The sequence below is a fragment of the Pleurodeles waltl genome, chromosome 1_1 (assembly GCF_031143425.1).
Source record: "Pleurodeles waltl isolate 20211129_DDA chromosome 1_1, aPleWal1.hap1.20221129, whole genome shotgun sequence".
Taxonomy (NCBI): domain Eukaryota; kingdom Metazoa; phylum Chordata; class Amphibia; order Caudata; family Salamandridae; genus Pleurodeles; species Pleurodeles waltl.
Window position 1 is genome coordinate 980941947 of NC_090436.1, and position 25747 is coordinate 980967693.

Genomic DNA, 25747 nt, shown 5'->3' on the forward strand with positions numbered 1-25747 from the left:
AGGAGTGGTACTGTAGTCCAGGCTGATGGTGACAGGGGCTTGAGTGATGGTCATTCTGGTATTGATTGGTAGTCACCTGAAGATGTTACAGAGCTCAAGTAGGGTGTGGAAGAAGGCCGACAAGACTGCGTTTACCTGTTTCTGCATAGATAACTTGATGTCCAGGATGATGCCAAGGTTGTGGGCATGGTCTGTCGGGGTGGGGGAAGGTCAGAAATAAGCCTCTAAAATCATGAAAGCTAACATCTATGACCAGCTAATACATTTGCATTTGTATGGCCTTAGTTTGTACCTTATGTTCTTTATTCATTTAGCTGTGTTACCTTCTGGAGCATAGATACTTGCAACCCGCAACCAGTAAGTCTTGTGCTGGGCCAATACAACTGAAGAGAGAGACACAAACATCTTTAAAGATACTTTTTATTTTCCTCTGTGAGGACCTTCTGTCAAGTCTGTTTCTCTCACACACATTACATGTAATCTTTCTGCAGTGTGCCAGGAAGTATGTATTTTCAGGACACAACTGAAGATTTTGGCCTCTGGTAAGCTTTGAGATATTGACAGCTGTTATAGGGTTAGTAGTAGAATGAGATGACCTCGACCCAGTCCATTTCCAAATCAGAATTCTTTAGACAGAGGTCCTCCTGTTTACTTTGTGGTAGCATTCACAGTTGTGAAGATGTGCTACCTTTACTTCAGCAGGTTGAAGTGAATTGATTTTGGTCTGATGCTCCGATTATACCTTGAAACAGTCATTTGTGTATCTCATCTGGTTTATTAAAGTCCTGTTGATCCCATTACAGGGCAGCGTGAGCTGGCTATTACAGTTACAGTATTGTGCAGTGTTTTGGCACATATCAAAATAATGTCTTAGCAATGAAATGCATTTTTTTCGTTTACAGTCCAATCAAGCGTTTACATGACAGACACATCATTCAAGTTGCGTGTGGTGACCATCACTGCATGGCACTCTCAAAAGGTAATTAGCATGCCTTACGTCAATGGTATGTTATTTCAAAGAGTAGATGTTTATATGAAATGATATAATTAGAGCTGTAACATGCCTATACTACAGCAAAAATCAATGGATTTGAAAGCATAGCTCAAGCCTGTGCTTCAGAACTCTACACGTTAAATCCTAGTTGTCAAATGTATTGGGTATGGCCAAATAGGTCCATGTTATGTAATAAACAAAAGCATACAGTGTAAAAGTCTTCCATTTCACAATAGCTGAATTGGCTGTAGCATGAAACAAAGGGACTTTGTTTAGGAGTGGGATTAAGACAGGCTTGTTGACAACCATGCATAGTTCATAGGGTGGGAAATAATTTTGAAGATTGCAGTTAATTGGGCAGAATGTAATGTTGGGGATGTTAGCTATTCTATGGTGTACAACTAATATTGATACTAGTTGAGCAGGATATGAGATGTTGGAAGACAAAACAGGATAGTTGGATGACATTTTAATGAATACTGACATTCAATCTAAGAAGTTGTTCTCCATGTGTCTTCTTGTAAAGTTTGAAATCTACATATTGGGGGTGTGGTCTGGGTGGCCAAGATGCTGGGAGTAACTTTTTAGGCTCCAATTACCATCGCTCCTTCAGCACCTTCCTAGGGTTCTGGCGTGCCCTAGCAATGTGGGGGACACCTTTTTGACCCCCTAATCACCTGCTGCAACATAGGAAACCTATTTCAGGGGTGCCCCAAATGTTCCGGAGGCAGGCGAGGCAGACGTGACCTGGCACGTGCCTTCTCATAATGGTGGACCAGGACTGAGAGGCATTCCTCAGTCTGTCTCACAGTAGGCGCCAAAGTCACAAAAATGATCCTGCTGCAACCAGTCATCAGCAGTTTCGAGCCCCGGGCAGTGCAGTGACTTCTTTTAAGTTTGGATGCTGCTTGACCGCGTTTCACCCTCAGGCTGCAGATCATGGCCGGGACCCCTCCACGGCCTGCACGGCATGTGGGGTGGGTTGCAACAGAGCTGGCCCACCAGGCCCACCAGGAATGGGGACCCAGCCCTCAGGGCCTCACTACACAGACCAGGACTGCGCGCCTGAAGACCTCTGGAGCGGCACCTAGAATTCTCTCTTACCCTTTTATTTGCCTCCACATGCATACTGACTCATTGCAGCCCGATATGCTTACACATCACCCTCTGACTGACTCACACCTAAACCCAGCGGTTCTTAAACATACTTCTGGGCCCAGGTCCAAGAGCCACACAAACTGATTTTCCCTGAGTAACCCCACCGTGCAAACCATCATCTACACATCTGGCCTTGATCCTCGGGGGGGCTTGAACTTTGGAGCATGAGGAATGGGATGGTGGTGTGAGGGCCCTAAACTCATTACTTAGCACCGCCATTATCCTGTGGTTAACTCGACTGAGGGGACTGGGACCATACCACTAATGCTGTGACACAGAGGGCAAAACTAGGATGCAAAGGACAAGCCCTAGTCCGGGGTGAAATACAGAAATCAACTGTGCCTCCCGCCCTTTGCCAATTATATCAGGGACAAGTGATCAGCGAGGACAAACCTCTACAGTGTGAACTGTGCCCAGGGCAGCCTATATACCCGCAGGGGAACTGCGGTAACCGGGGAGAATGCTAGGAGCAACCGCTGGTGCTGCGCAGGAGATCCCACTCCTCCTGTGGTCTTTTCTAGTGCAAGTGGGTGGGTTCCTTCTCCCACGGCATGAACTCTGCAGAACCCTGGGTGATAGCCACCCCTCCTGTGAAACACTACCTTGTCTACCATTCCAGCACAACTTGATCTGAATCCATATTTAGGGACAGAGCTATGGGCTGCAACAAGGGCCCGATGGGCCTGGCTACGATGGACTAATACACGGTTCCACTGGAGGGAATGAAGGTGACCCCAGAGGGTAACCCCAGGACTGACACTCCGGCGAATTGGGACAACATGTCTATCATTCTGCAAGCCATTCACAAATTTAAAACAATACTGGAGACGAAAATAGGGGAACTTGGAGTGGATGTGGCCCTGCTCTTTCAGTACCTTGTCAAATATTTGAGACAGTTTCGGGAGCCGAGTAAAGAATCTCAACCCTGGAAGACACTATCAAACACCTCTCTTCAGAGGTAATCCGACTATCCTGCGACACAAAGACCCTTGAAGACCATGTGGAGGACACTGTAAATAGGGCCTGCCATAAAAACCTCCATTTCATTTCACCTATGCCCTTAATAGCATGCTTTTCAAACTGCAGACACTGTGATGCAATCCTGAAGGGCCCTCATCTCACAAAAGACTTGTCATTCTAATCAGGACGCATTCTGAGCTTTGCAGATTATTCCCGCATAGTGCAAACACAACATAAGTCTTTGGATCAAGTTAAAGTCAAACTACAGGCCACACAGGTTCCTTACATACTCCTGTACACTGCTAAACTGCAAGTGGTCCATCAATCGAAAACAATCTTCTTTGACTCCCCAAAGGAAGCATGGACATGGCTGAATGAGCAGCTCCCACTTTCCCCCAAACCCCCTCATCCGTTGGGTCCCTCTAACTCAACTCACACAAACAGGGCTCCGAGAGACCAAATGGCAAGCGCAAGAGTAAGAGGTCAAAACGATGGCAAACAGGACATCTTGATGGGGATGTCACCTCAAAATCCAAGGGCGAAAAAGGACATCAGTCAGAGGACACTACTTCTGCATTTCAACACAACACCGACCTACCCGCAGACTTGAACTCCGGATAACTTTGCACACTTGCAACTCAGATCATTTCTACACGGCAGCACTATCGTATCCTGATATGGTATTAATAATTGCAGTTTTCGGGGATGGCGAGTGGGGGACTTATTGGCCTGCTTTGCTACATCTACCCCCCATATTTGAATAGTTTGTTCTATGATTTTGTGGGGTGTGAGGTGTTTTTATACATATTTGTGTTTTGTTTGTACTGCTCTGCTTTGCTTTGTATTGACTTCAGAAGGATAAATAATTCCTTGCCCGCCCGATAGGATCCCAGCTAGTGGTCCCTACTAGTTTCACCTGTGCCGACAGCACCCCCTGGGTAAATGGGGGACACAACGCAATACCCACAGATTATCTCTACTGCTCCTGCTATGTCTCAGTCCCTAGCAATTAGAACATGGAATGTTAGCATCCTTCTGGACCGGATTAAGAGGAGAGCAGTGTTTCAGTTTTTATGACGACATACCCCAGGGATAGTGCTACTACAGGAAACTCACTTACAAGGCCACAACTGTCAATTCATTGCCCGCAAGGGATATGATAGGATATTTAACGTGAGGCATACTAGAGAGTCCTTGGGGTAGCCATCCTCCTACAAAAATCACTACCAATGGCCGTAACCAAAATCACACGTGACACCCAAGGCTGATACATTCTGTTAGAGAGTATGATAGAGGGCACTCCATACAATGTCCTGAGCATTTACATCCCACCAGCGATGCACCAGATCACGTTGAAAACCCTAAAAATCAGCTCTATGCCACTCCATTCTATGCCCCTTAACTCTACATCACTCCACTCTATGAAACTCTACTCCACTCAATGCCACTCCACTTTGATCCACTGTTTGCCACTCTATGCCACTTGCCGCCACATTACAGCACTCCACTCTTTGCCACTCCACGCCACTCTTCAGCACTCCACTCCTCTCTGCTCTCTGCCACTCATACCACTGTACAGCACTCCACTCTACTCTACACCACTCTACTCCTGTCTTTGCTGCTCCACTCTGCAACACTCCGCTCTGCAAACATCTGTGACACTCTATGTCACTCCAATCTGTGCCACTCCAAGTCACTTCACTCCATTCTACGCCATTTGTTGACCCTCCACGATACTACACTGCATTCTAGGACACTTTACAACCCCCTATGCCACACCACTGCACTCTATGACACTCTGTTCCACTCTTCACCACTCCAGTCTATGCCACTCTATGATACTCCACTCGATGCCACTCCACTCCACTCTACTTCTCACCACTCCACTCTATGACACTGCACTCCACTCTACACCCCTCCACTCTATGCCACAGCCATCTACTCCACTCTATGCCACGGCACTCCACTCCACTCTGTGTCCCTCCACTATTTGCTTTGCCACTCTATTCCATGACACTTCACTCTAAGCCACTCCACAACACTCTGTGTCACTCCATGACACTCTACGCCACTCCACTCTCATCTACCCCACTAGATTTTCGCCACACTGAACAGAAGCCACATTGGTGTAGAGCATGGCTAAAACATATTGGTGAAGCCAATAGTTCTTGCATAGGTGAGACCTGTTGGCTTTACCAATGCCTGTTTATACCTGGTTCCTTCTTTGAAGTAGGCAAAGTTTAAGATGTTTTTGAAAATTGCCCTTTCACAAGGGCTTGGAATTTCCTGCCTATTTTGTCTGGTTCCAGCCTGTCTACAGTTTGGACCCCTTTGTGTGAGAGCAGGGCACAGCCTATTGAGTTGCAAGTGTGCCTGTGCCCAGCTCCACCCCTCCATCTTACCTAAAGTGACAGATCAAAGCACACCTAGTCCTCCTATTGTGTGGCTGTTTGGGAAGGATATACATAGACCAACTGCCACTCACATCTAGTCATATGACTCAGGAACAGGCTAAAGGTACCTTATGGGGAAGAAAAATGCCAAATTTCTAAAATTAGCATTTCTGAAATTGTGATTTAATATCCAACTTTACCATTAAAGAGGATTTTAAATTACAGTTTCTCAGACACCAAACTTGACTTTTCCTACCTGCTCCCAAATCAAAACGTAGCACTTATTAAAGGTTATAAGGTAAACCAATGTTATCCAATGGAAGAGGCAGACCTCACAGTAGTGAAAATCGAATTGTTCACTACCAGGACATGTAAAACTTAAAAGTACATGTCCAACATTTTAATCACTATGCACCCTGCCCTAGAGGCTATTTAGGTCCTAACTTAGGGGTGACTTATATGTATTAAAAAGGGAGTTTTAGGCATGGCAAAGGGGTTACTATGCCAAGTCGAATTGGCAGTTTCACACTGCTAGCAAGCTTCAATGGCAGAACTAAGGCATGATTTACAGGGCTACGTAGGTGGGTGGCACAATAAGTGTTGCAAGCTCACTAGTAGCATTTAATTTACAGGCCCTTTACTAGGGACTAATAAGTAAATTAAATATGCCAATCACGTGTAAACCAATTTTATTATGTTTTAGGGAGTGATCACCAGCAGCTTAACACTGGTTAGCAGTGTTCAAAGTCAGCAGAAATAGGAGAGGTGAAGGCAAAAAAGTTTGGGGAAAGAGCCCACCCTATGGTTTACCGGTCTAACAAGTGCCTATTCTGATAACTTCTCAGCCTGAATTTTGCCCCCTATTTCCTCTCCAGGATTCTCTTTGGAATCTTTATTCTGGAAGACCTTATGATAAGCTCTTTCTCAACCTTTGTATAAGTGAGGTTTTGGTGCCTTGCTTTTGAGCTCTGCTATAATCAAGAACTACCATTATTACCAATGTCACTATTCTGCTCTTTTTGGCTGACTTTTGACACCTTTCATGTATATATGTGCTGGGTGGCCCCTCCAGTAATCTTATGTATTACATGATATTCTAATTCGGAGAGAAATTCCTTAATCGTGGATGCTCAGAGAGAACAGGAGATTATTCCCTGCTATCCGAGAGTAGGTAAGCAAACAATGAAGGATAGGCATCTTGAGTTGTAGGGTGAAAGACTAATCTAGTGTCTGTAGTTCCCTTTCATGAAGGTACCAGCCCCCTTCAAATATGGGTAATTTATACAAAATGAAGCTTGATGATTGGTCAATAGAACTATCATTTCTATCAATGAATGATGGTGTCTGGATTTACAGGTTCTTGTAAAGAGATGCATGGTGGTGTTAGTATGTAGAAGATCTCTCACCTATTGAGAGCAAGGTTATGTACAACTGTATTGGAGCTGACGGTTCATAACTATGGTGAGCCACATTTTGTGCGGAAAATGGTAAACTGTAAACATGAGTGCGCCTGCCATGCCAATGACAGTATCTCATAGAGGAAAAGGAAGTGGATTAGAGTACTTCAAAAAATGTAATTTCGTGAGTTAGAAACCCAGTGTTGGTATGCATCAGAAGGAAAACTTTCTGTACTCATACTGTTACCTTGCCATTATTTAAACATCTATCCCTTTATGCACAAATTGCTGATGCAGTAAGCTTTCATAGGAATTAATATGTGTCTGTTTTTTTTGGTCTTTCAAGGTGGAGAGCTTTTTACATGGGGAGAGAACACTCATGGCCAGCTGGGGCTTAGATCTCAACCTTTGCGTGAGAGCACCCCACAGCTTGTGGAACACCTGAAAGGTAGCCCCTTGGTGCAGATTACTGCAGGAAGTGCCCATAGTGTTGCCCTTTCTCTAACAGGCACTGTTTATTCCTGGGGAAATAATACTGCTGGACAGCTTGGACTTGGCCATATGGAAAGTAAGTAAAATGTGGAAGAAACATATATATTTATGGAATATAGCAGTGTTCAGTATCACTATCACAAACAATTCTGGATGAGCATTGAACTGTGCAGTATGCTGCGACACTCTAAACTCTGTCCCACTTGAGCGAAATCACAGTAAGTACAACAAAATAAAGACATTGGTTGCCCCAGTTTTCCCATCCCTATCATTTTCTAATTTGCAGTTATACACACAGTAGTTGTCTTCTCAGCCTCAATCAATTGCCAGGCATGACACTCCCTCTTGGGGGTTCCTTCTTGTTTTGTTTTTACTCCCAGCTCCCCAAAACGCTTCTGTATTTGTAGGGACATCACCTGGTTTCATAAATGGGAATTTCCAGGATGCAACACCTGTCCATATGTCGCTTCCATTGGGCTAGACTCAGAGGTACTTGTTTCCTCTAATTCTCGGCGATATTGCGCTTCCACAGTGTGAGGCCCAGTCTCAAAATGCTCTTTTCCTCTTTTTTTTAATTTTTTTATAAAAGACTTAGGGGCCAGTTTATATATCGGTGGAAGGTCCGTTTCTCCCCCTGGGGGACAGAGCAAATTACTCAATCGCGCTCAAAGAGGTGCCGCCTGCCAAACTTAGAAATGACAACCAAACTGGCGAATCATTTTTAAAGTATTGGTCGGAACCTCCATTACAGCGGTTCCTGCCAGTGCTTTTCTCTGTTTGGTGCAGTGCTCCGTCAACAGGATACAGCCTTCCACCAAACTGTCTGCTTTTTTATTTTCAAAAGAAAACCCCATACAGGATTTTCTTTTTGAAAATAAAAGAGATTATGGTGGTCATTCCAACCCTGGCGGTCCATGACCGCCGGGTTGGAGGACCGCGGGAGCACCGCCGACAGGCCGGCGGTGCTCCAATGGGCATTCTGACCGCGGCGGTAAAGCCGCGGTCGGACCGGCAACACTGGCGGGCTCCCGCCAGTGTACTGCCGCCCATTGGAATCCTCCAAGGCGGCGCAGCTAGCTGCGCCGCCGAGGGGATTCCGACCCCCCCTACCGCCATCCAGTTCCCGGCGGTTCTCCCGCCGGGAACCGGATGGCGGTAGGGGGGGTCGCGGGGCCCCTGGGGGCCCCTGCAGTGCCCATGCCACTGGCATGGGCACTGCAAGGGCCCCCGTAAGAGGGCCCCTAAATGTATTTCACTGTCTGCTGCACAGACAGTGAAATACGCGACGGGTGCAACTGCACCCGTCGCACAGCTTCCACTCCGCCGGCTCGATTCCGAGCCGGCTTCATCGTGGTAGCCTCTTTCCCGCTGGGCTGGCGGGCGGCCTGAAGGCGGCCGCCCGCCAGCCCAGCGGGAAAGTCAGAATTACCGCCGCGGTCTTTCGACCGCGGAACGGTAACCTGGCGGCGGGACTTTGGCGGGCGGCCTCCGCCGCCCGCCCAGGTCCGAATGAGGGCCTATGTCCCCTTCACCATGGGAGTCATCCCCCATTGCGATGGGGACATTTTTAAATTTTCACTGTCACCTTACCGCCAGGGTTTGCCTGGTGGTGATGAACAGTAAAAAAATGGCTGTTGTCTGTCCATCCGTTGGGCTTTCAGAGAAGTTTAGCTAAGGTAGTGATGCTGTAGTCACTGCTGTAGCAATACCTTTGGTCCACCCGCATTTAAATCGGGTGGATGGACCACTGAGATGGTGGGTAGGGAACTCCGTTGCAATAGCAATGGAGTTCCCTCTCTGCCAACATCTAAATCGGCCCATTAGTTATAAACACTCTGACCCTTATTACAAGTCGCCACTTTATTCCAATGGGGTGGTAGTTGCAGCTACAAGCCCCATTGGAAACATAAGTTCCACAGTAACACTGTGGATCTGTTTAGATTCATCTGGGTATTTCAGCTGCTCAAAACAGCCAAAATCTTTGGATGAAAGTCCAGGCCGAATTGAGGAATTATCAGGGGATTTACACACAGAATTATAGATTCTCACAGTATTTCCTCATTTAATAGTGAACCCTAAGCGTCAGACTTGTGATGGGGTGGATTTTCCCTGTTGCCCAAGTTACCAGTATTTCCACCATGAGCAACTGCGGGCATGGGGCCATACCAGTCTATTTCCCAAGCTATTCTTAGTGGGGGGGGGGCTAAATGGCCTTACCATTGATGATTGGTTGATGATGTAGAAATGGTTAGCAGAAATGCAAAACAGCTGCTAATGAACTGCACCTCTGGTTTTAGCCACTATTTAATCATATTTCTCAAAGATTTAAATTAGGTGATGACAAACAATAGCATGATTATTTGTAGCTTTAATATTTTATTTTACAAAGTGTAAAGTAATTCTTATGTGAAATTTTAGATATTGTTAGTCTGAAATCCAGGGCGTCATTAAATTAGTCAAAGTTTTTGAATTGTCTCTGTTTTGTAGACCAGTATTTGCCAACTGTGGTTGAAGCACTGTGGAACAAAAGCGTGGAATTTGTCACCTGTGGTGATGAACATACTGCTGTTTTGTCAAAGGTATGTGTATTTAGCAAAATTGTATTTATGAGAAACATAGAGTGCATATCTTGTGTCTGCATACTCTGTAGTGACATTTAAGGTGGAAGCAGTCTATCAGTTTTCTTTGTCCTATCATCAATTGTAGTGAGCTTTGAGGTGTTAAATGAGAAAATACATGTGCATGTAAATTATAATTAAGTTATTTGGGAGATAATGGATCTAAATATTGTTCCTTACTGATGTTCAATGTTGTGTTTCTTATCTCTGGCAGAGTCTATTTACCTCATAAAGAGGCTCTGCTATTCCATATCTAGTTCAGTTATTCTACTGAAAGTGTCTTTGAAAATCATGTCTCTATTCTTCGCAAAGTGGTAATATCTTGAGACTTAGAAACAAGACCGGAGAGCAAAAACAGTGAGTTGTAGGGCCGTTGTTTGCAGGGTCTCAGTTAAGAGGTCTTTTGAAAGGACATTTAATAGAAAATTTTGAGCTCAAGAGGTTACGTTTTTAGGGCGATTTACAATCCCACTACATACATTGGTATGTGGACATTTTAAAACTTTTCCCTGTCTTTGAGGAAGTATAGGCAGGAGACTGGATAGAAATCCCAGAGAGAATATGTGAGTAGGGAGCAACTCCACTAATTGGCATCATGGTAGTAGGAACCAGAGTCACAAATGAAGTGGAAAGCAGGCAATCTGAAGATAGAACTGAGACACAGGTAGGTATGAGCACTGGAGAGAAAGGTTTATTTCAGGATGTAAAATTAGCTGTAGGAAAGAACCCCAAAGATAAAAGTTGTTTTTATTCTGCAGGAGTACCTGTTTAGACTGGCCTACTTTTGATCACAAATTACATATCTTCCTGGAGTACAAGTCATACATATGACACTTCCCAAGATGGTTGCATTTCCAATAATTGTTGCCTGAAGTTCCCCTTTCAAGATAGAGCAAAACCTTTGCCCGTAATGTAATTTCCCAACTAGACGATAAATAAGGAAACATTGATAAGTGAAGGATTCATCTCAACATATTTCATTACATTAATTTTTTGAGGCATTCATCGTCTACTTGCTATTATTTTTGTTCCTTACTCTTTCTGTACTTTGTAACTGGATTCCTACCTGAATTTCCACTTCTGGAAGAACTGGGCTGGTTCATGGTGGTTTTGGTGCCTTGCTTATCTACACCTGCCTTTAGTCATCATCTTCTATCAAAAACTGCTAAGGAGATTTTTGTATTCACTTTGTAGCTTTTTAACCCAAACTCGAAACCTCTGTTAAGGAAGAATTTTACAACTGTCATGTATTTATTATGTGCAAGGTGGTGCTGTGGCTAATGGGAGAAGTCATACTTTTCTCTAGGAGTGAAGATGGAAACTTGATAGACCTGCACATTGTTCAGGCCTTCAGCGGCACCTCCTCTTTTACCATAAAAATAATTAGATTCAAGGATTACCAGGACAGATGACATCTGACCTGGTGTCCACTTTGCAACTGCAAAAATGTTACTAAGCCAATGTCCCAGACCTTCTTCATTTTTTTTCAGGGTTATGGAGGTATGGGACAGTTAAAATTAGCCTGAGTGAGCTTTTCACAATCACGAAGAGGATAACAGGACAGAGTTCAGCTGCTCAAGTCCTTCTTGTCATTATGTTCTTGTTACAGTATTTTACTACTCTGTTGAAAGGATACGGTAAACGTTCATAAGAAGTGTGAAACATTTGTATGCCACCCTCTACTCCCAGCCTTATGCATTTGAAATTAAAAAAGGGTACTGGGGCGGTTTACAGTTGCTCTGCTAACCTGTTTGAAGGAGGTGCACGTATGCTTGGGAATAAATGTGGCATGCACTGTGTAGCTAGGTGTTCAAAGGGAGACCTGTGTGAATCGGTTCTATTTATATGAATTTAGTGAGCCTTATCTTTTTGTTCTATGTGTTCAATAGCTAACAGTTTCCAAATTAGTACAGTTTGCTTACATGAGAGTGGGAACAGAAGAATTCTGTATTTTTAGCAATGTCATAACTTATAAATTCTCTTGGTAAATCTATAGTTACATGCTCTTAAGTGGGCATTAATCATGTTTTGCTGCTAAACATAACATAAAAAATCAATTATGAGAAATGTTAAATTGTGCATGAGTTCACATCTCTGCATTTTATAATTTCTGCATTGATTCATCAAACCTCCAAATAGCGCTAAGGTTTTACTGAGGTGTTCATATTTTTTCTTAAAGGACGGACTGGTCTACACATTTGGAGCAGGAGGGAACGGACAGCTTGGAAATAAATATGCAAGAAACGAGCCCCTCCCTTGTTTGGTGCTCGAATTACGTGAGATGCATGTCTCTCAGATTGCGTGTGGAAGGTGAGGTTCATGCAAATAATTGTGGTCTGGTTCATAACAGTGCTAGATTTTGTTTTATTTTCACAAAGTATAGTTGAATGATTCCTAACCCAAAGCGTACAGACATTTAAAAAAATGGTGGAACACAAAAATATAGATTAATTCCAAAGGCATAAGCTCATAAAGGATGGAAAATATATTAAATTCACATTTATTGCTATACTATCAATTATTTTATGAGCATTACAGTGTTCCAAAAAACACTTCTAAAACCTAACCTTCTGCTTCTATCCGTGTATTGTCATCAGAGGAGTGGTCAGACATGCACTATCAAACTGAGAACTCCCCAGACCCGTTCACATGCCAGTGACGTCCAAAAGTTTGACTCATGACCTCTACCTCAGCTTTCTCTTCTCTCTTGCCAGTTATCTTAGATATCCCCATCCCCATCTATCAATGACCATTGAGCAAACCTCAACCTTACCAATATTCATACATCATTGAAACTTGGAAACCTACTCACATATGTCTACTGCATAGTCACCATCTGCCCATAACCATGCAAGCGATCAATCTACTTCTTTTTGTCAAGGCCCTGCTTCTGATGACCTCCAGCCACTCACTGCTGCCAACACCATGGCCAACATAGTGACTCACATCTAAAAGGCATTTGTCAGAGCTCTTGACCAGTTAACCTGCCAAAAACTGAAAAAAACCAAATCTGTCCACTTGATTGCCTCAGCCACTAATGGTGCACAAAGGACTATAACAACAAGAACACTCCAAAGATGCTGGTATGAATTCCAGTGTCCTGCTTTCTGGGAAGCTTGCTGCACCTATCACCATGGCTTGAAGCACGCCTTTCCTATAGCTAAAATGTCATATTTTCACTTGAGTATTTCTGAAACTGGTAAAGCTTCCAAAGATGTCTTGATCATCTGTTGTGATATTTTAACCTGCACCCCTCTGCAGTGACCTAATCTCATTCCTCAGGGATAGAATCAGCTCCATATGAGTAGCCAACCTACCAGCTGTCTCAACCATTGGTGCAGTCCTGCCAGAGAGCCCCTATTGCCAACATCACTTTGGAATCTCCCTCTTGGCCTATAGCCATCTTGAAGAACTCAGCATCTAGAAAAATAAGCATTGCTGGGTTACTCAAACGTGGCCGCCGTAATCATGCCCACCTCTTTTGCAGTGAAATCCAGATAGACAAACATGCAGTTATCTCCCTCTTTAAAGAAAACACACACAATGCAGTACGAGTAATAATGCCAAATTACCAGCCTACCATGTATGTCTTATGTGTGATAAAGACACTCAAAACTATTGTCAAATTACAACTAACTTGCACTCCCTTCCTATCTGGAACTCATTGGCCTTTTCAACAAAAGCATTATGCTCTTACTAGGAAAGTGAAGCCGCATCGTTAAAGATAAAGAACTGCTTACTTGAAGGGACAATTTGAAGGCATGTTTCCCTTACTTTCTATGTTGTGCCACCATTATTTTGCAGTTTCTAAATTGGGAGTAATTGTATTGCAGATGTGTACATCTAGTGTCTTTTCATCAATGGTAGATTTTTACTACATTTACATTGAGAGAATATTTTACTTTAGAGGTAAGCAATTTTAAAACTTGCTTAAACATACTTAACGTTAATATATCTATCTATAAATTTGTGTGTTCACAGTATGTGTGGCTGTAGATACACATGCTCTGCATACACCTGAAATCTAATCTTGGGCACCAAAATTTGAAACTTGTTTTGTTTTTATTCAGAGAAGTTTGAATCTCAAGACCTGTTCTGACTGCACCATTGGTCCACAATGCACCAGCGAACTGACTCGAGCTCAGATTGTTTTCTACCCCCTCATTCTCAGACATATGGAAGACTGCTTCGAGGTCTGCACAGGTCTTAGTTGTTGGTTCCTTCTCAGGTCCAGCACCTTCCCCTTCCAACCCTATGACGTGAACAACACTATTGACCCAAAGAAAGCTTGGTGAATTGTTCTGGGGTGTTTGTTAGTGCTTTACAAATGTTTTATTTCATTTTATTTTATTTCTGTCCACACTGTCAATGGTTCGGACCCGACTGGTGAAGCCCGGGACAATTTGAGTAACCATTTGCTGGGGCTGCCTCTAGAATGCACCTAGGGCTGCTTTATGAAACATATTCCATTTAACTTCTGTCCTAGGTGTAATGCAAAACACTGCTGGAGTGACCATCACAAGGTCTGCAACCTCTGCCTCTCCCTAAAACACACGGAGACACCCTGTGAAGCCTGCCTTGCCTTTCGCTTCAAGGAAACATTAAAGTAGTAGAGGGAAAGTAGCTTGGCATGCCACAAAATGCAGAGACAGGTCTTGTTGGTGATGTCCAGCATTTTTGGAGGCAAAGATATGCAAGGCACCAAGAAGTAGGAGGAGGCCAGCCCTCCGGGGATTCCAGCAGACCAAACAGAGGAAGATCACAAGGCCTTTTTCTCTGAGACCTCTAATATCAAAGTGCCAGTGGTTCAACACAACCCAACCTTGGGGCCATACCGCACCCGAATGTCAGCCTGAAGCTCATAAGCTTGCATTGACTGAGGCAAAGCACTCCTGCAGCTGAAGTTCAACATCGAGCTTGGAGTTGAGCTGTTAAGGGCACAAATATACCATTCACACAACCCCAGCCAGGATACCCTATGTCAATGCTGATTAGGGTCCCACTCAAGGGCACTGATCTACATCATATTTGATGCCTGTTCAGCAGGGGGCCCCCGAAATTCAGCACTTGATACTGAAATCACTGCCAGGTATGTCCCAGATTGTCAAGAAACCACAGTAAGAACAGTAGTCGACACCAAAAACCTCCCAAAACCAGCACTTATGCTGGCACAGAAGCCTCCCTCAATGCTAAGATCTTATGTCACAGAGGGGTCCATTTTAGAGAAGTGGCATATGCCCTGGACGAAAAACAAAAGATTTTCATTCATCCAGAAACACAAAGGCTGGCGGTGCCCCGCAGGGCATTCTGACCGCGGCAGTTTGGCTGCGGTCAGAACAGGAAAACCGGCGGTCTCCCGCCGGTTTTCCGCTGCCCTCATGAATCCTCCATGGCGGCGCAGCTTGCTGCGCCGCCATGGGGATTCAGACACCCCATACCGCCATCCTGTTCCTGGCGGTTCGCCCGGCAGGAACAGGATGGCGGTATGGGGTGTCGTGGGGCCCCTGGGGGCCCCTGCAGTGCCCATGCCAATGGCATGGGCACTGCAGGGGCCCCCGTAAGAGGGCCCCACAAAGAATTTCAGTGTCTGCTTAGCAGACACTGAAATTCGCGACGGGTGCAACTGCACCCGTCGCACCTTCCCACTCCGCCGGCTCCATTCGGAGCCGGCTTCCTCGTGGAAAGGGGGTTTCCCGCTGGGCTGGCGGGCGGCCTTCTGGCGGTCGCCCGCCAGCCCAGCGGGAAACACAGAATAACTGCAGCGGTCTTCTGACCGCGGTGCGGTATTCTGGAGGGGGGAACTCTAATCCTAACTCCAGGATTCATCTACATCTACATCCCTAAGAAGTGCTGGCTTTTCTTTGAGGGAGAATCAGGACTTGGCCTTTCTACACCATAAAATCTCAAAAAGGTTAGAGACTTGACCACCAGTCATACACTATTCCTACCATTACCATCCACACCTCCACCATCACCATTACTACCACACTCTCCTCCACCTGAGCCACAAGATACTGACTTAAACCCAGGCAGTCCTCATTATTCACTGGACCCCTAAGATGAACCGTTAGGCCACAAGAGATGGGTGATTCTTGGGAGAATTATGCAGTAGACTCACAGGACGAACTAGACGTAGACCTAGTTCCAGACCTAAATTTGTACTGTGCTAAAGTGTCCCCACCAGGTAACACTGTGGCATTTTATGCAGTAAATCAAAGGGTTGCACAATACTACCATGAAAAACTACAAGCACTTTGGAGAAGAAGGACAACATTCTTGTCCAAACCCTATCCAAAACAGAACACACAGTATATTATTTACCTATGCTTAAGGGAATGCTAAAGTCTACCAGTGACAATTTCAGAGCTAGTGACGGCCAGAGTTGTCACTCCACATGTTGAAAAAAATATAAGCCTGCCTCAGAAAATCAGGCTCATATTCTGGGTCAGATTGTTTCACACTCCTCGGTAGAGCACATTGCCTGTGAGAGGGCCTCTGCACAGGCCAGAGGGAACTCTCGCCCACCTGACAAGGAGTCCAAGAAAGTTGATACTTCCAGAAAGTGCATGGGGCAACGATCCAGACGTATTGCTAACTCCTCTCCAGCTACAATTGCAACCATTGGGAGAAGATGTAAAAGTGGGTACAGCATCTCACAGAGGCCCACAAAAAAAGGAAAGGAACTGGTCGCTCAGGGCAAGACCATTAGCAATGCTAATATTATGTTTGCCATTGACAGGAAAAACAGCCACTAGGGGTGTCAACACTAGCTTTCTCTGTAGGCATACCTGGCTCTGAGTGTCACAATTTGGGCCCAGTGTGCAACATCACCTTCTAAATGTACCTTTAGATGGTGAGCATTGCTTTGACCCTCAGGTCGACCAGATACTCTAGATACCTTACAGTCCCCCAGTCCCAAATCTGCTTTTCATAATTATTATACTAGAGGGCTCAGGTCAGAAAGCCCCACACCAACAATGCCAGAAGTCCTTTTAGGACCCCCAGTGGTCTAGGTTCTTCTATAGGAGGCCCTATAAAGGGAATTGGTTTGTGAACTGCAGAGCTGGCTCTGCAAATGGCTCCCCTGCTCCAGAACAGTGACAAACTTTTATTTTCCCCCAGTCATGTCATACTTGTTTGGAAAAGACTGAGCCCCACCCCCACCCACCCGTCACAGTGGGAAAGTATCACACCCAATCAGTAGATCCTCTTCATTGTGGTGGAAGGGCACCTGCTCGAATATCACAAAACCCTTTCCAACATTCCATCTGGTCACCATGTTCTGAGCTCAGGCGATGTTCACCTCCTGCAGAAGGGGGCAATAGAGCCAGTACCTCCTTATCAATGTGGCCTGGGGGTTATTTGCCTATATTTTTTAATCCCTAAAAAGAACAGCTGCCTCCAGGTAATCCTCAACCTCCTGCCATCAAACAGGTTCATCCTCTCTGAGCACTTTTATATGGTCACTTTACAGGATGCCACCCGCTGCTACACCAAGGTGATTTTATGTCAGCACTGGATGCAAAAGATGTGTACTTTCCTATTTCCATCCATCCAGTGCACCACCAACACCTTCGGTCATTGTAAGTGGACAACACTACCAGTTCCAGCCGTCACTACAGCTCCAAGGATGTTTACTAAGGTGGTCATTCTGATCTCAGCGGTAAAAGGCTCTTACCGCCGGTCAGAAGACCGCCATTCTACCGCCGCGGTAAACCGCCACGGTCATTCTGACCCACAACTGCCAAGCCGCCAAAAACCCGACATCCACGGAAGGCCGCCTCATCAGCGGTCAGCGATAAACTGGAGATGACCAAACCTCCACCGTCACGCCAACACAAACACGCCCATGCCATTACGACCCACGAATCCTCGCAGCGGTCTTTCAACCGCGGTATTCCATTGGCGGTACACACCGCCGCGGTCAAAATACACACCCAGCTCCAAAACACAGCCACATTGGACAATTTGAAATACACACACCTGATACACATACAAACACCACTCCCACACATCCAATCAACTATAAAACACACACCCACATCACCCACAAACCCCCACTACTAGAAATTCGGAGAGAAGGCGAGAGAGAGAGAGAGAGAGCACAGCTATCGAAAACCCCAACACACACAGGAACACAACATTATCACCCACACTACATCCACGCACAAAACACCACACACCACCACACACACCACACTCATCACCACAAACACCACCCCACACCACCCCATGGCACCCCAAAGACACCCCAGGTTCTCGGACCAAGAACTCAGAGTCATGGTGGAGGAAATAATTAGGGTAGAGCCCCAGCTATTCGGCACACAGGTGCAGCACACCACCATTGCCAGGAAGGCGGAGCTATGGCAAAGGATCGTCGACAGGGTCAACGCTGTGGGCCAGCATCCCAGAAACCGGGAAGACATCCGAAAGCGCTGGAACGACCTACGGGGGAAGGTGCGGTCGATGGTGTCAAGACACAACATCGCTGTGCAGAAGACTGGCGGCGGACCCCCACCCACTCCACCCGAATTCACAGCATGGGAGCAAGAGGTCTTGAACATCCTGCATCCTGAGGGCCTCGCTGGAGTAGGCGGAGGAATGGACTTTGGTAAGTCTAATCTCAACTACCTTACCCCCCCAACCACCAGCATGCCAACCCACACCCCCACCCTCACCCCCAACCCCCCAGCACACATCCTCCCTGCCAATGTCTCACCAGCACAACCCACCCAACACAACACCAATCCCTGAATGCCAACACAAACCATGGACACCCATCACCTAAGCATGACCACTGCACATACCCATCCCCCCCCCAAAACCACCCTCACAACTCCTCCCACAAGGGAATGCCAGCACTGGGGGACAAGGGCACCCCCAAATCGCACGCCATGGCACACACAGAAGCAATAACCATACTCTTTTACCCCTGCAGGGCCCGAACGCCAACACACCGGCCAGGAGGGTCCAGATTTGTCCATCCCGCCCCCAGAACAGGCCCCTAGTGATGACAGCAGCTCTGTCGACCTAGAACCTGATGACCAGCCCGGACCATAGGGGACCTCTGGACAGTCGGTTCCCCACACACAGACACAGGCCACAGCAGACCCAACCCCCTCTGGGAATACCAGCACAGCTCCCACCCAGCGGGCCCATGCCTCTGTCTCCAGGACGCGTCAATCAGCGGTGTGTCCGCCACTACAGGGCACCCAGGCTGACCCACCACCCCAACAACAACAGGGACCTGGGGGCAGTGGTAGTGGGCACACCGTCCAGGGGACAGAGGCCCGGGGAAACAGGGGAACTGGGAGGGCTGCTGTGCGAGAGGGGGTGGACCGGCCCAGGGAACCCACTCTCCAAGAGGCCCTCACCACCATCATGGGAGCATACCACCACTCCCAGGAGATGATGGCGACGGTACTGGCCAGGTTCCAGGAGATCCAGGCACAGCAGGAGAAACGGTACATGGGGTTCAGAGACGAACTCAGGAACATCGGTTCCGCAATGGGGACCATCGTCCTGGCCCTCAACCAGATAGTCACCACATTGCGGGACCATGTGGCACCCCAAAGGGCCCCTGTCACTAGCCCGGACCACGAACAGCCTACCACCTCCGCCGGCGCTAGTGGACAGGAGGCCCCCACACAACGACAGGCCACCAGAACCCCACCTCCTGCTGAAGATCAACCACCCCGCAAGCGGAACCTGAGATCACACAAGAAGACAGAGTAGGATGCCAAGACCCCCGCCAGCATAAGATACCCCCTGATGTCATCCCACTGTCCCACATTGTCACCCTGTCCAACCTTGAACTGCCCCTGCTCCATCCTTCCACAGGCATATGGACAATGCACCTGTGCGACTGAGAACTAGACTCTGCCATGGACAGTACTCCACCCCCACCCATCACCGTTTTACTATCATGGACCCATATGCAGCACTTAAAATAAATCACAATTGCACTTCAAAAATCATGAGTCTGCTTGTATTCTTTACAAATGTATTACACATAACGGTGCAATAATGTTCAGTCACATTGTGATGACAACATACCAATGTCTATAAGCATTAGTCCATGGTCAAACAAAGCAGCAGTCACGCTGTGGGTCACACAGCTCTGAAAAGGGAAGGGAAAGTCAAAAATCAGTTAAAAGGAACTGGGGGGAAACACAGAAAGTAGAGATGCAGGAGGGCAGAAGTAAATGTAAAAAGGCGTGGGTGATTCTTACCTGTGTGCTACTGAAAATACTGTTGTATAACTGTGTCCCTGTTGTCCGTGTCGTCCCCGTCGTCTTCCTCCTCTTCACTCTCCACAGGCTCCACAGCTGCTACAACACCACCATCTGGACCATCCTCCTGCAGGAAAGGCACCTGGCGTCGCAATGCAAGATTGTGAAGCATACAGCAGGCCACGATGATATGACACACCTTCTTTGGGGAGTACATTAGGGATCCACCTGTCATATGCAGGCACCTAAACCTGGCCTTCAGGACCCCGAAGGTCCGTTCTATAATCCTCCTAGTTCGCCCATGTGCCTCATTGTAGCGTTCCTCTGCCCTGGTCCGGGGATTCCTCACTGGGGTCAATAGCCAAGGCAGGTTGGGGTAACCAGAGTCACCTATTAGCCACACACGGTGTCTCTGTAGCTGTTCCATCACATAAGGGATGCTGCTATTTCGCAAGACATACGCGTCATGCACTGATCCAGGGAACTTGGCATTTACATGGGAGATGTACTGGTCAGCCAAACAGACCACCTGGACATTCATCGAATGGTAATTTTTTCGATTTCTGTACACCTGCTCATCGTCTTTTGGGGGTACTAAAGCCACATGGGTCCCATCAATGGCACCAATGATGTTGGGGATATGTCCAAGGGCATAGAAATCACCCTTCACAGTGGCCAAATCACCCTCCTCAGGGAAAACAATGTATCTCTGCATGTATTTCATCAGGGCAGACAACACTCTGGACAAAACCTTAGAAAACATAGGCTGAGACATCCCTGATGACATGGCCACTGTTGTCTGAAAAGACCCACTTGCCAAAAAATGGAGTACTGACAGAACCTGCACCAGAGGGGGAATCCCTGTGGGTTGACGGATGGGGACATCAGGTCAGGCTCCAGCTGGGCACACAGTTCATGTATAGTGGCTCGGTCAAGTCGGTATCGAAGTATAATATGTCGTTCTTCCATTGTCGACAGGTCCACCAGCGGTCGGTACACGGGAGGATTCATCCTTCTCCTCGCAAGTCCCAGCGGACGGTGCCTAGGAAGGACAACATGGAGCACAGAGTCAAGCAACCCACAGGTACGTTCACCCAGCTTGCACAGTACACGAATCGCTATGCATTGAAAGGCTTGTATGAGTGGCAATGCAGGGCCTAGGCCTGTGTGACGCAGTAGCAATTAAGCCATGTGGGCCCTTCTAATGGCGGCTGCCTGACCTGAGAAGTGTGACAGTGGGATATGAGGTCAACGCGCTGGCGTGGCACACCGTGGCGGTAGGCGGTCGAAGACCGCAGTGCGAAGGCGCATTGGTTAACATTGAACCCTATGGGTCTCAGGAGCCAATGACGATGTGCGCCGGCGGTCGCGGTACGCACCGCGGCGGTACGCACCGCCGCGGGCGTGACCGCCATTTTCTATCTGCTTAACCACTCGAGACCTGACCATCCACAGGAGAGGACCTATACTGCAAGTGCTGCTGTGACCTCGGTCTGGAAGAGACAATGGCTGCTGCGACTGGGGAAAGGGCCCCTGCCTTCACTTCAGAAGAGTTGGAGAAACTTGTGGATGGGGTCCTGCCCCAGTATGCGCTACTCTACGGTCCTCCAGACCAACAGGTAAGTACACTGGGTGCACGTTGAATGGGCTATGCCTGGGTTGTGTATGGTGGATGTAAGATGGTGGGGTGGGGAGCGAATGAGGAGTGCAAGGCACGACAGATGAGAGCATGTGCCACATGGCAGGGTTGGGGAGGGGGGGGCAATCACATCTAACATGCAGAAAAATGATGAAAATTCCTTTCCCACCCTGTACATGTCAAATAGGTCAGCGCCCATCAGAAAGTCGACATTTGGCGTGCCATCGCCAAGGAAGTCCGGGCCCTGGGGGTCCACAACAGACGGGGCACCCACTGCCGAAAGAGGTGGGAGGACATCCGCTGCGGGACCAGGAAGACCGCCGAGTCACTGCTGGGGATGGCCTCCCAACGTAGGAGGGGTGCCAGTCGTACCTTGACCCCCCTGATGTCCCGGATCCTGGCGGTGGCCTACCCCGATTTGGATGGGCGCGTGAGGACATCACAGCAGACACAAGGGGGTGAGTACCAGCACATTCTGCTATCTTTACACGCAGTGGAGGCGTCTGGGTGGGGGAGGAGGGCTGTGGGTGACATTAGGCCAGGGCGCTTTCTGTAGTGTAGTCCCCTCCTTTAGGCATGGCCCTGTGCCCCCGCCCCCCACCTCTGTAGGGTGCCAAGTACAGCAATCCATGGTCCAGCATCACCCATGTGCGCATTTGTTGTCCATAGACCTGTTGGCCTAGTCACAAGTACTGAGTAGTGTACCCCGATTGCGCGGCGTAGTGCATGAGGCTCCTGTGTCTGTCCTCTCCGCCAACGGTGTTGACAATGCATGCACTCAACCTGTTTTTATTTCTCCCCCCACCCTTTTTCTTTATCTTCTTGTGCATGTGTGCATTAGCATCATCAGGCGGAGGAGAATTGGCATCGGAGCACGAGGGAGCTACAACTCACAAGGCCCCGGTGGGCCATGCTACAGACACCGAGGTCACCAGTGATACGGAGGGCGAGGGGAGCACCACAACGGGGACCCGTGGTGACACCAGCGACACCGACACGTCCTCGGAAGGGAGCTCCCTAGCGGTGGCGGCAACATCCGGGCCCCCCGCCTCTACAGGTACAGCTGCCACCCAGCGCACCAGCTCCGCCCTCCCAGCAGCCCCTCAGCCTTCGCTCCGTGCCCGCTCGCCCAAGAAGGCGGGCATCTCCTTCGCCCCAGGCACCTCAGGCCCTGCCCCTGTTACCCCTGCTGCCCTCAGTGAGGAGGTCATTGACCTCCTACAGACCATCATTGTTGGGCAGTCTACCCTTCTGAATGCCATCCAGGGGGTAGAGAGGGAGGTGCATCGGAGCAATGCATACCTGGAGGGCATTCATTCGGGTCAGGCTGCCCATCAACGATCGTTCAATGCTCTGGACTCAGCACTGACGGCAGCCATTGTCCCTGTTTCCAGCCTCCCTCTTCTAACTGCCTCCACCCTGTCTCTGTCTCCTGTTCCTCAGCCTATCCCATCCACACCATCAGACCAGCCTGCACACACCTCAACACCCAAGGGCAGCTCATCCAGACATAAGCACCACAGATCACACAAGCATTCACCCAAGCAACACCCAGATGCAGACATGGCAACAGTCACTACCACCTCTGTGTCCCCCTCCTCCTCGTCTCCCTCCTCCCTCCCTGTGACGTCTCCACTCACACCTGCATGCACACCACCATCAGCCAGTACTTCCATCACCAGCACACCCTCCAGTACAGTCCGCACACGTGCAGTCACCACCCCCACTGCCATTTACACGTCCCCTGTGTCCTCTCCCACTGTGTCTGTCACCCCCTCTTCCAAGACACACAAACGCAGGCAGCCACCGACCCAACAGCCAACCACCTCACGACAGCCTACGTCACAAGCACCTGCACCCAAAGACAGCACACCTGACTCTCCTACAACCACATCCTCTTCCTCCACTCCCATACCCACTACACCTACCCTTTACATTGGTCCTAAAAAACTTTACCTCTCCAAACTTAACCTCTTTGCCCCACCTGACCCACCCCCTCCATCTGCTAAGAGTCCCAAGAGCACCTCAGCCACCACCAGCCCTGCTTCAAGTGTCACCATTGTGCACGGGTTTTGGAGTCCACCCTTTCCCAGCACTGATACATCGGCCAGCAGCAAGGGGACAGCCAGCCCCCCCCCTGGAAAGAGGACCCGTAAAATCAAGGGCCGCCGCGAGAAGACTGACACAGCTGCCCCCAAGGAGCAAAGTCCTGGGCCGTCACCTGCCACAACATCCAGGGGAGGCAAGGGCCAGAGAGCCTCATCGAAGGAGGGCAAGGGCAGCAGGGCGGAGAAGTCAGCCAGCAGGGGCGCGGACCAGGAGGGCCCCACAAGCCCCATCCCGGGTGTGAGGGAGGACACCCACGGGCCCAGGACTCCATCACCGAAGGGTCCAGCAAATGCACGATCGGAGGGCGACTAAGCAGGGAGTCCTGGCCAGGTCTGGCTCCCTTGAATGACTGGACAAGCACCGCTGAAGAGGGCCCCGCCGTGCAGAAAGGCACCGCTGAAGAGGGCCCCGCAGTGAAGAAAGGCACCGCTGAAGAGGGCCCCGCCGTGCAGAAAGGCACCGCTGAAGAGGGCCCCGCCGTGAAGAAAGGCACCGCTGAAGAGGGCCCCGCCGTGCAGAAAGGCACCGCTGAAGAGGGCCCCGCCGTGCAGAAAGGCACCGCTGAAGAGGGCCCCGCCGTGCAGAAAGGCACCGCTGAAGAGGGCCCGCCGTGAAGAAAGGCACCGCTGAAGAGGGCCCCGCCGTGCAGAAAGGCACCGCTGAAGAGGGCCCCGCCGTGCAGAAAGGCACCGCTGAAGAGGGCCCCGCCGTGCAGAAAGGCACCGCTGAAGAGGGCCCCGCCGTGCAGAAAGGCACCGCTGAAGAGGGCCCGCCGTCTCAAGCACCGCTCCGCTGGGCCCCACCGTCTCAAGCACCGCTCCGCTGGGCCCTTCCTGTCAAGCACCGCTCCGCTGGGCCCCGCCGTCTCAAGCACCGCTCCGCTGGGCCCTTCCTGTCAAGCACCGCTCCGCTGGGCCCTTCCTGTCAAGCACCGCTCCGCTGGGCCCCGCCGTCTCAAGCACCGCTCCGCTGGGCCCTTCCTGTCAAGCACCGCTCCGCTGGGCCCCGCCGTCTTAAGCACCGCTCCGCTGGGCCCTTCCTGTCAAGCACCGCTCCGCTGGGCCCCGCCGTCTCAAGCACCGCTCCGCTGGGCCCTTCCTGTCAAGCACCGCTCTGCTGGGCCCTTCCTGTCAAGCACCGCTCCGCTGGGCCCCGCCGTCTCAAGCACCGCTCCGCTGGGCCCTTCCTGTCAAGCACCGCTCCGCTGGGCCCCGCCGTCTCAAGCACCGCTCCGCTGGGCCCTTCCTGTCATGCACCGCTGGCCCATTGACAGTGCCGGTTCTGTGTCAAGCTAGTGTTCACGCTGCACTCGGGGCACCCTGCCTCCTCCATGACCAGTGGAGTCTGTAATCCACCTGATGGACTGTGGCTTTGCACTCCCCAGGATGGGACAGTGGGCATGGTGGCCCCTTCGTGGTTCTGGCGTCGTGGACCCCTGTGGCTGAGATGCCCCCCCTTCCCTTCCCCCTGAGGTGCCTGTAGTTTTGTCATCTGATGCCCCAGCAGTGTTCTCTCCAACGGACTCAGGTCTCCTGTGTGGGCTTTGCCCATGTGTTTGGTACACATTGGCCCACGGACTGTGGATATTTGACACACTGAGCAGGACTTATTGACTTTGTACATAGCTTTCGCACTGTTCATGATTTTTGCTTTGATATTTCATAACGATAATTTTCCATGACTTCAATTAACCTAATTTTACATAAATTTAATTTAAAATTTTATTATGTCTTTGCATTTTTTAGGGGGGGTTGG

At 48.9% G+C, this 25747-nt stretch overlaps 1 protein-coding gene across 1 annotated transcript in view; it reads left to right on the forward strand.

Moving 5' to 3' along the window:
- HERC5 (HECT and RLD domain containing E3 ubiquitin protein ligase 5) overlaps positions 1 to 25747 on the forward strand; it is a 315041-nt gene that overhangs the window by 17361 nt on the left and 271933 nt on the right. The window contains exons 3-6 of the mRNA XM_069230254.1: positions 903 to 979; positions 7249 to 7470; positions 9882 to 9973; positions 12192 to 12322. Coding sequence (XP_069086355.1) covers positions 903 to 979; positions 7249 to 7470; positions 9882 to 9973; positions 12192 to 12322 — 522 coding nt within the window. The remainder of the gene's footprint in view (positions 1 to 902; positions 980 to 7248; positions 7471 to 9881; positions 9974 to 12191; positions 12323 to 25747) is intronic.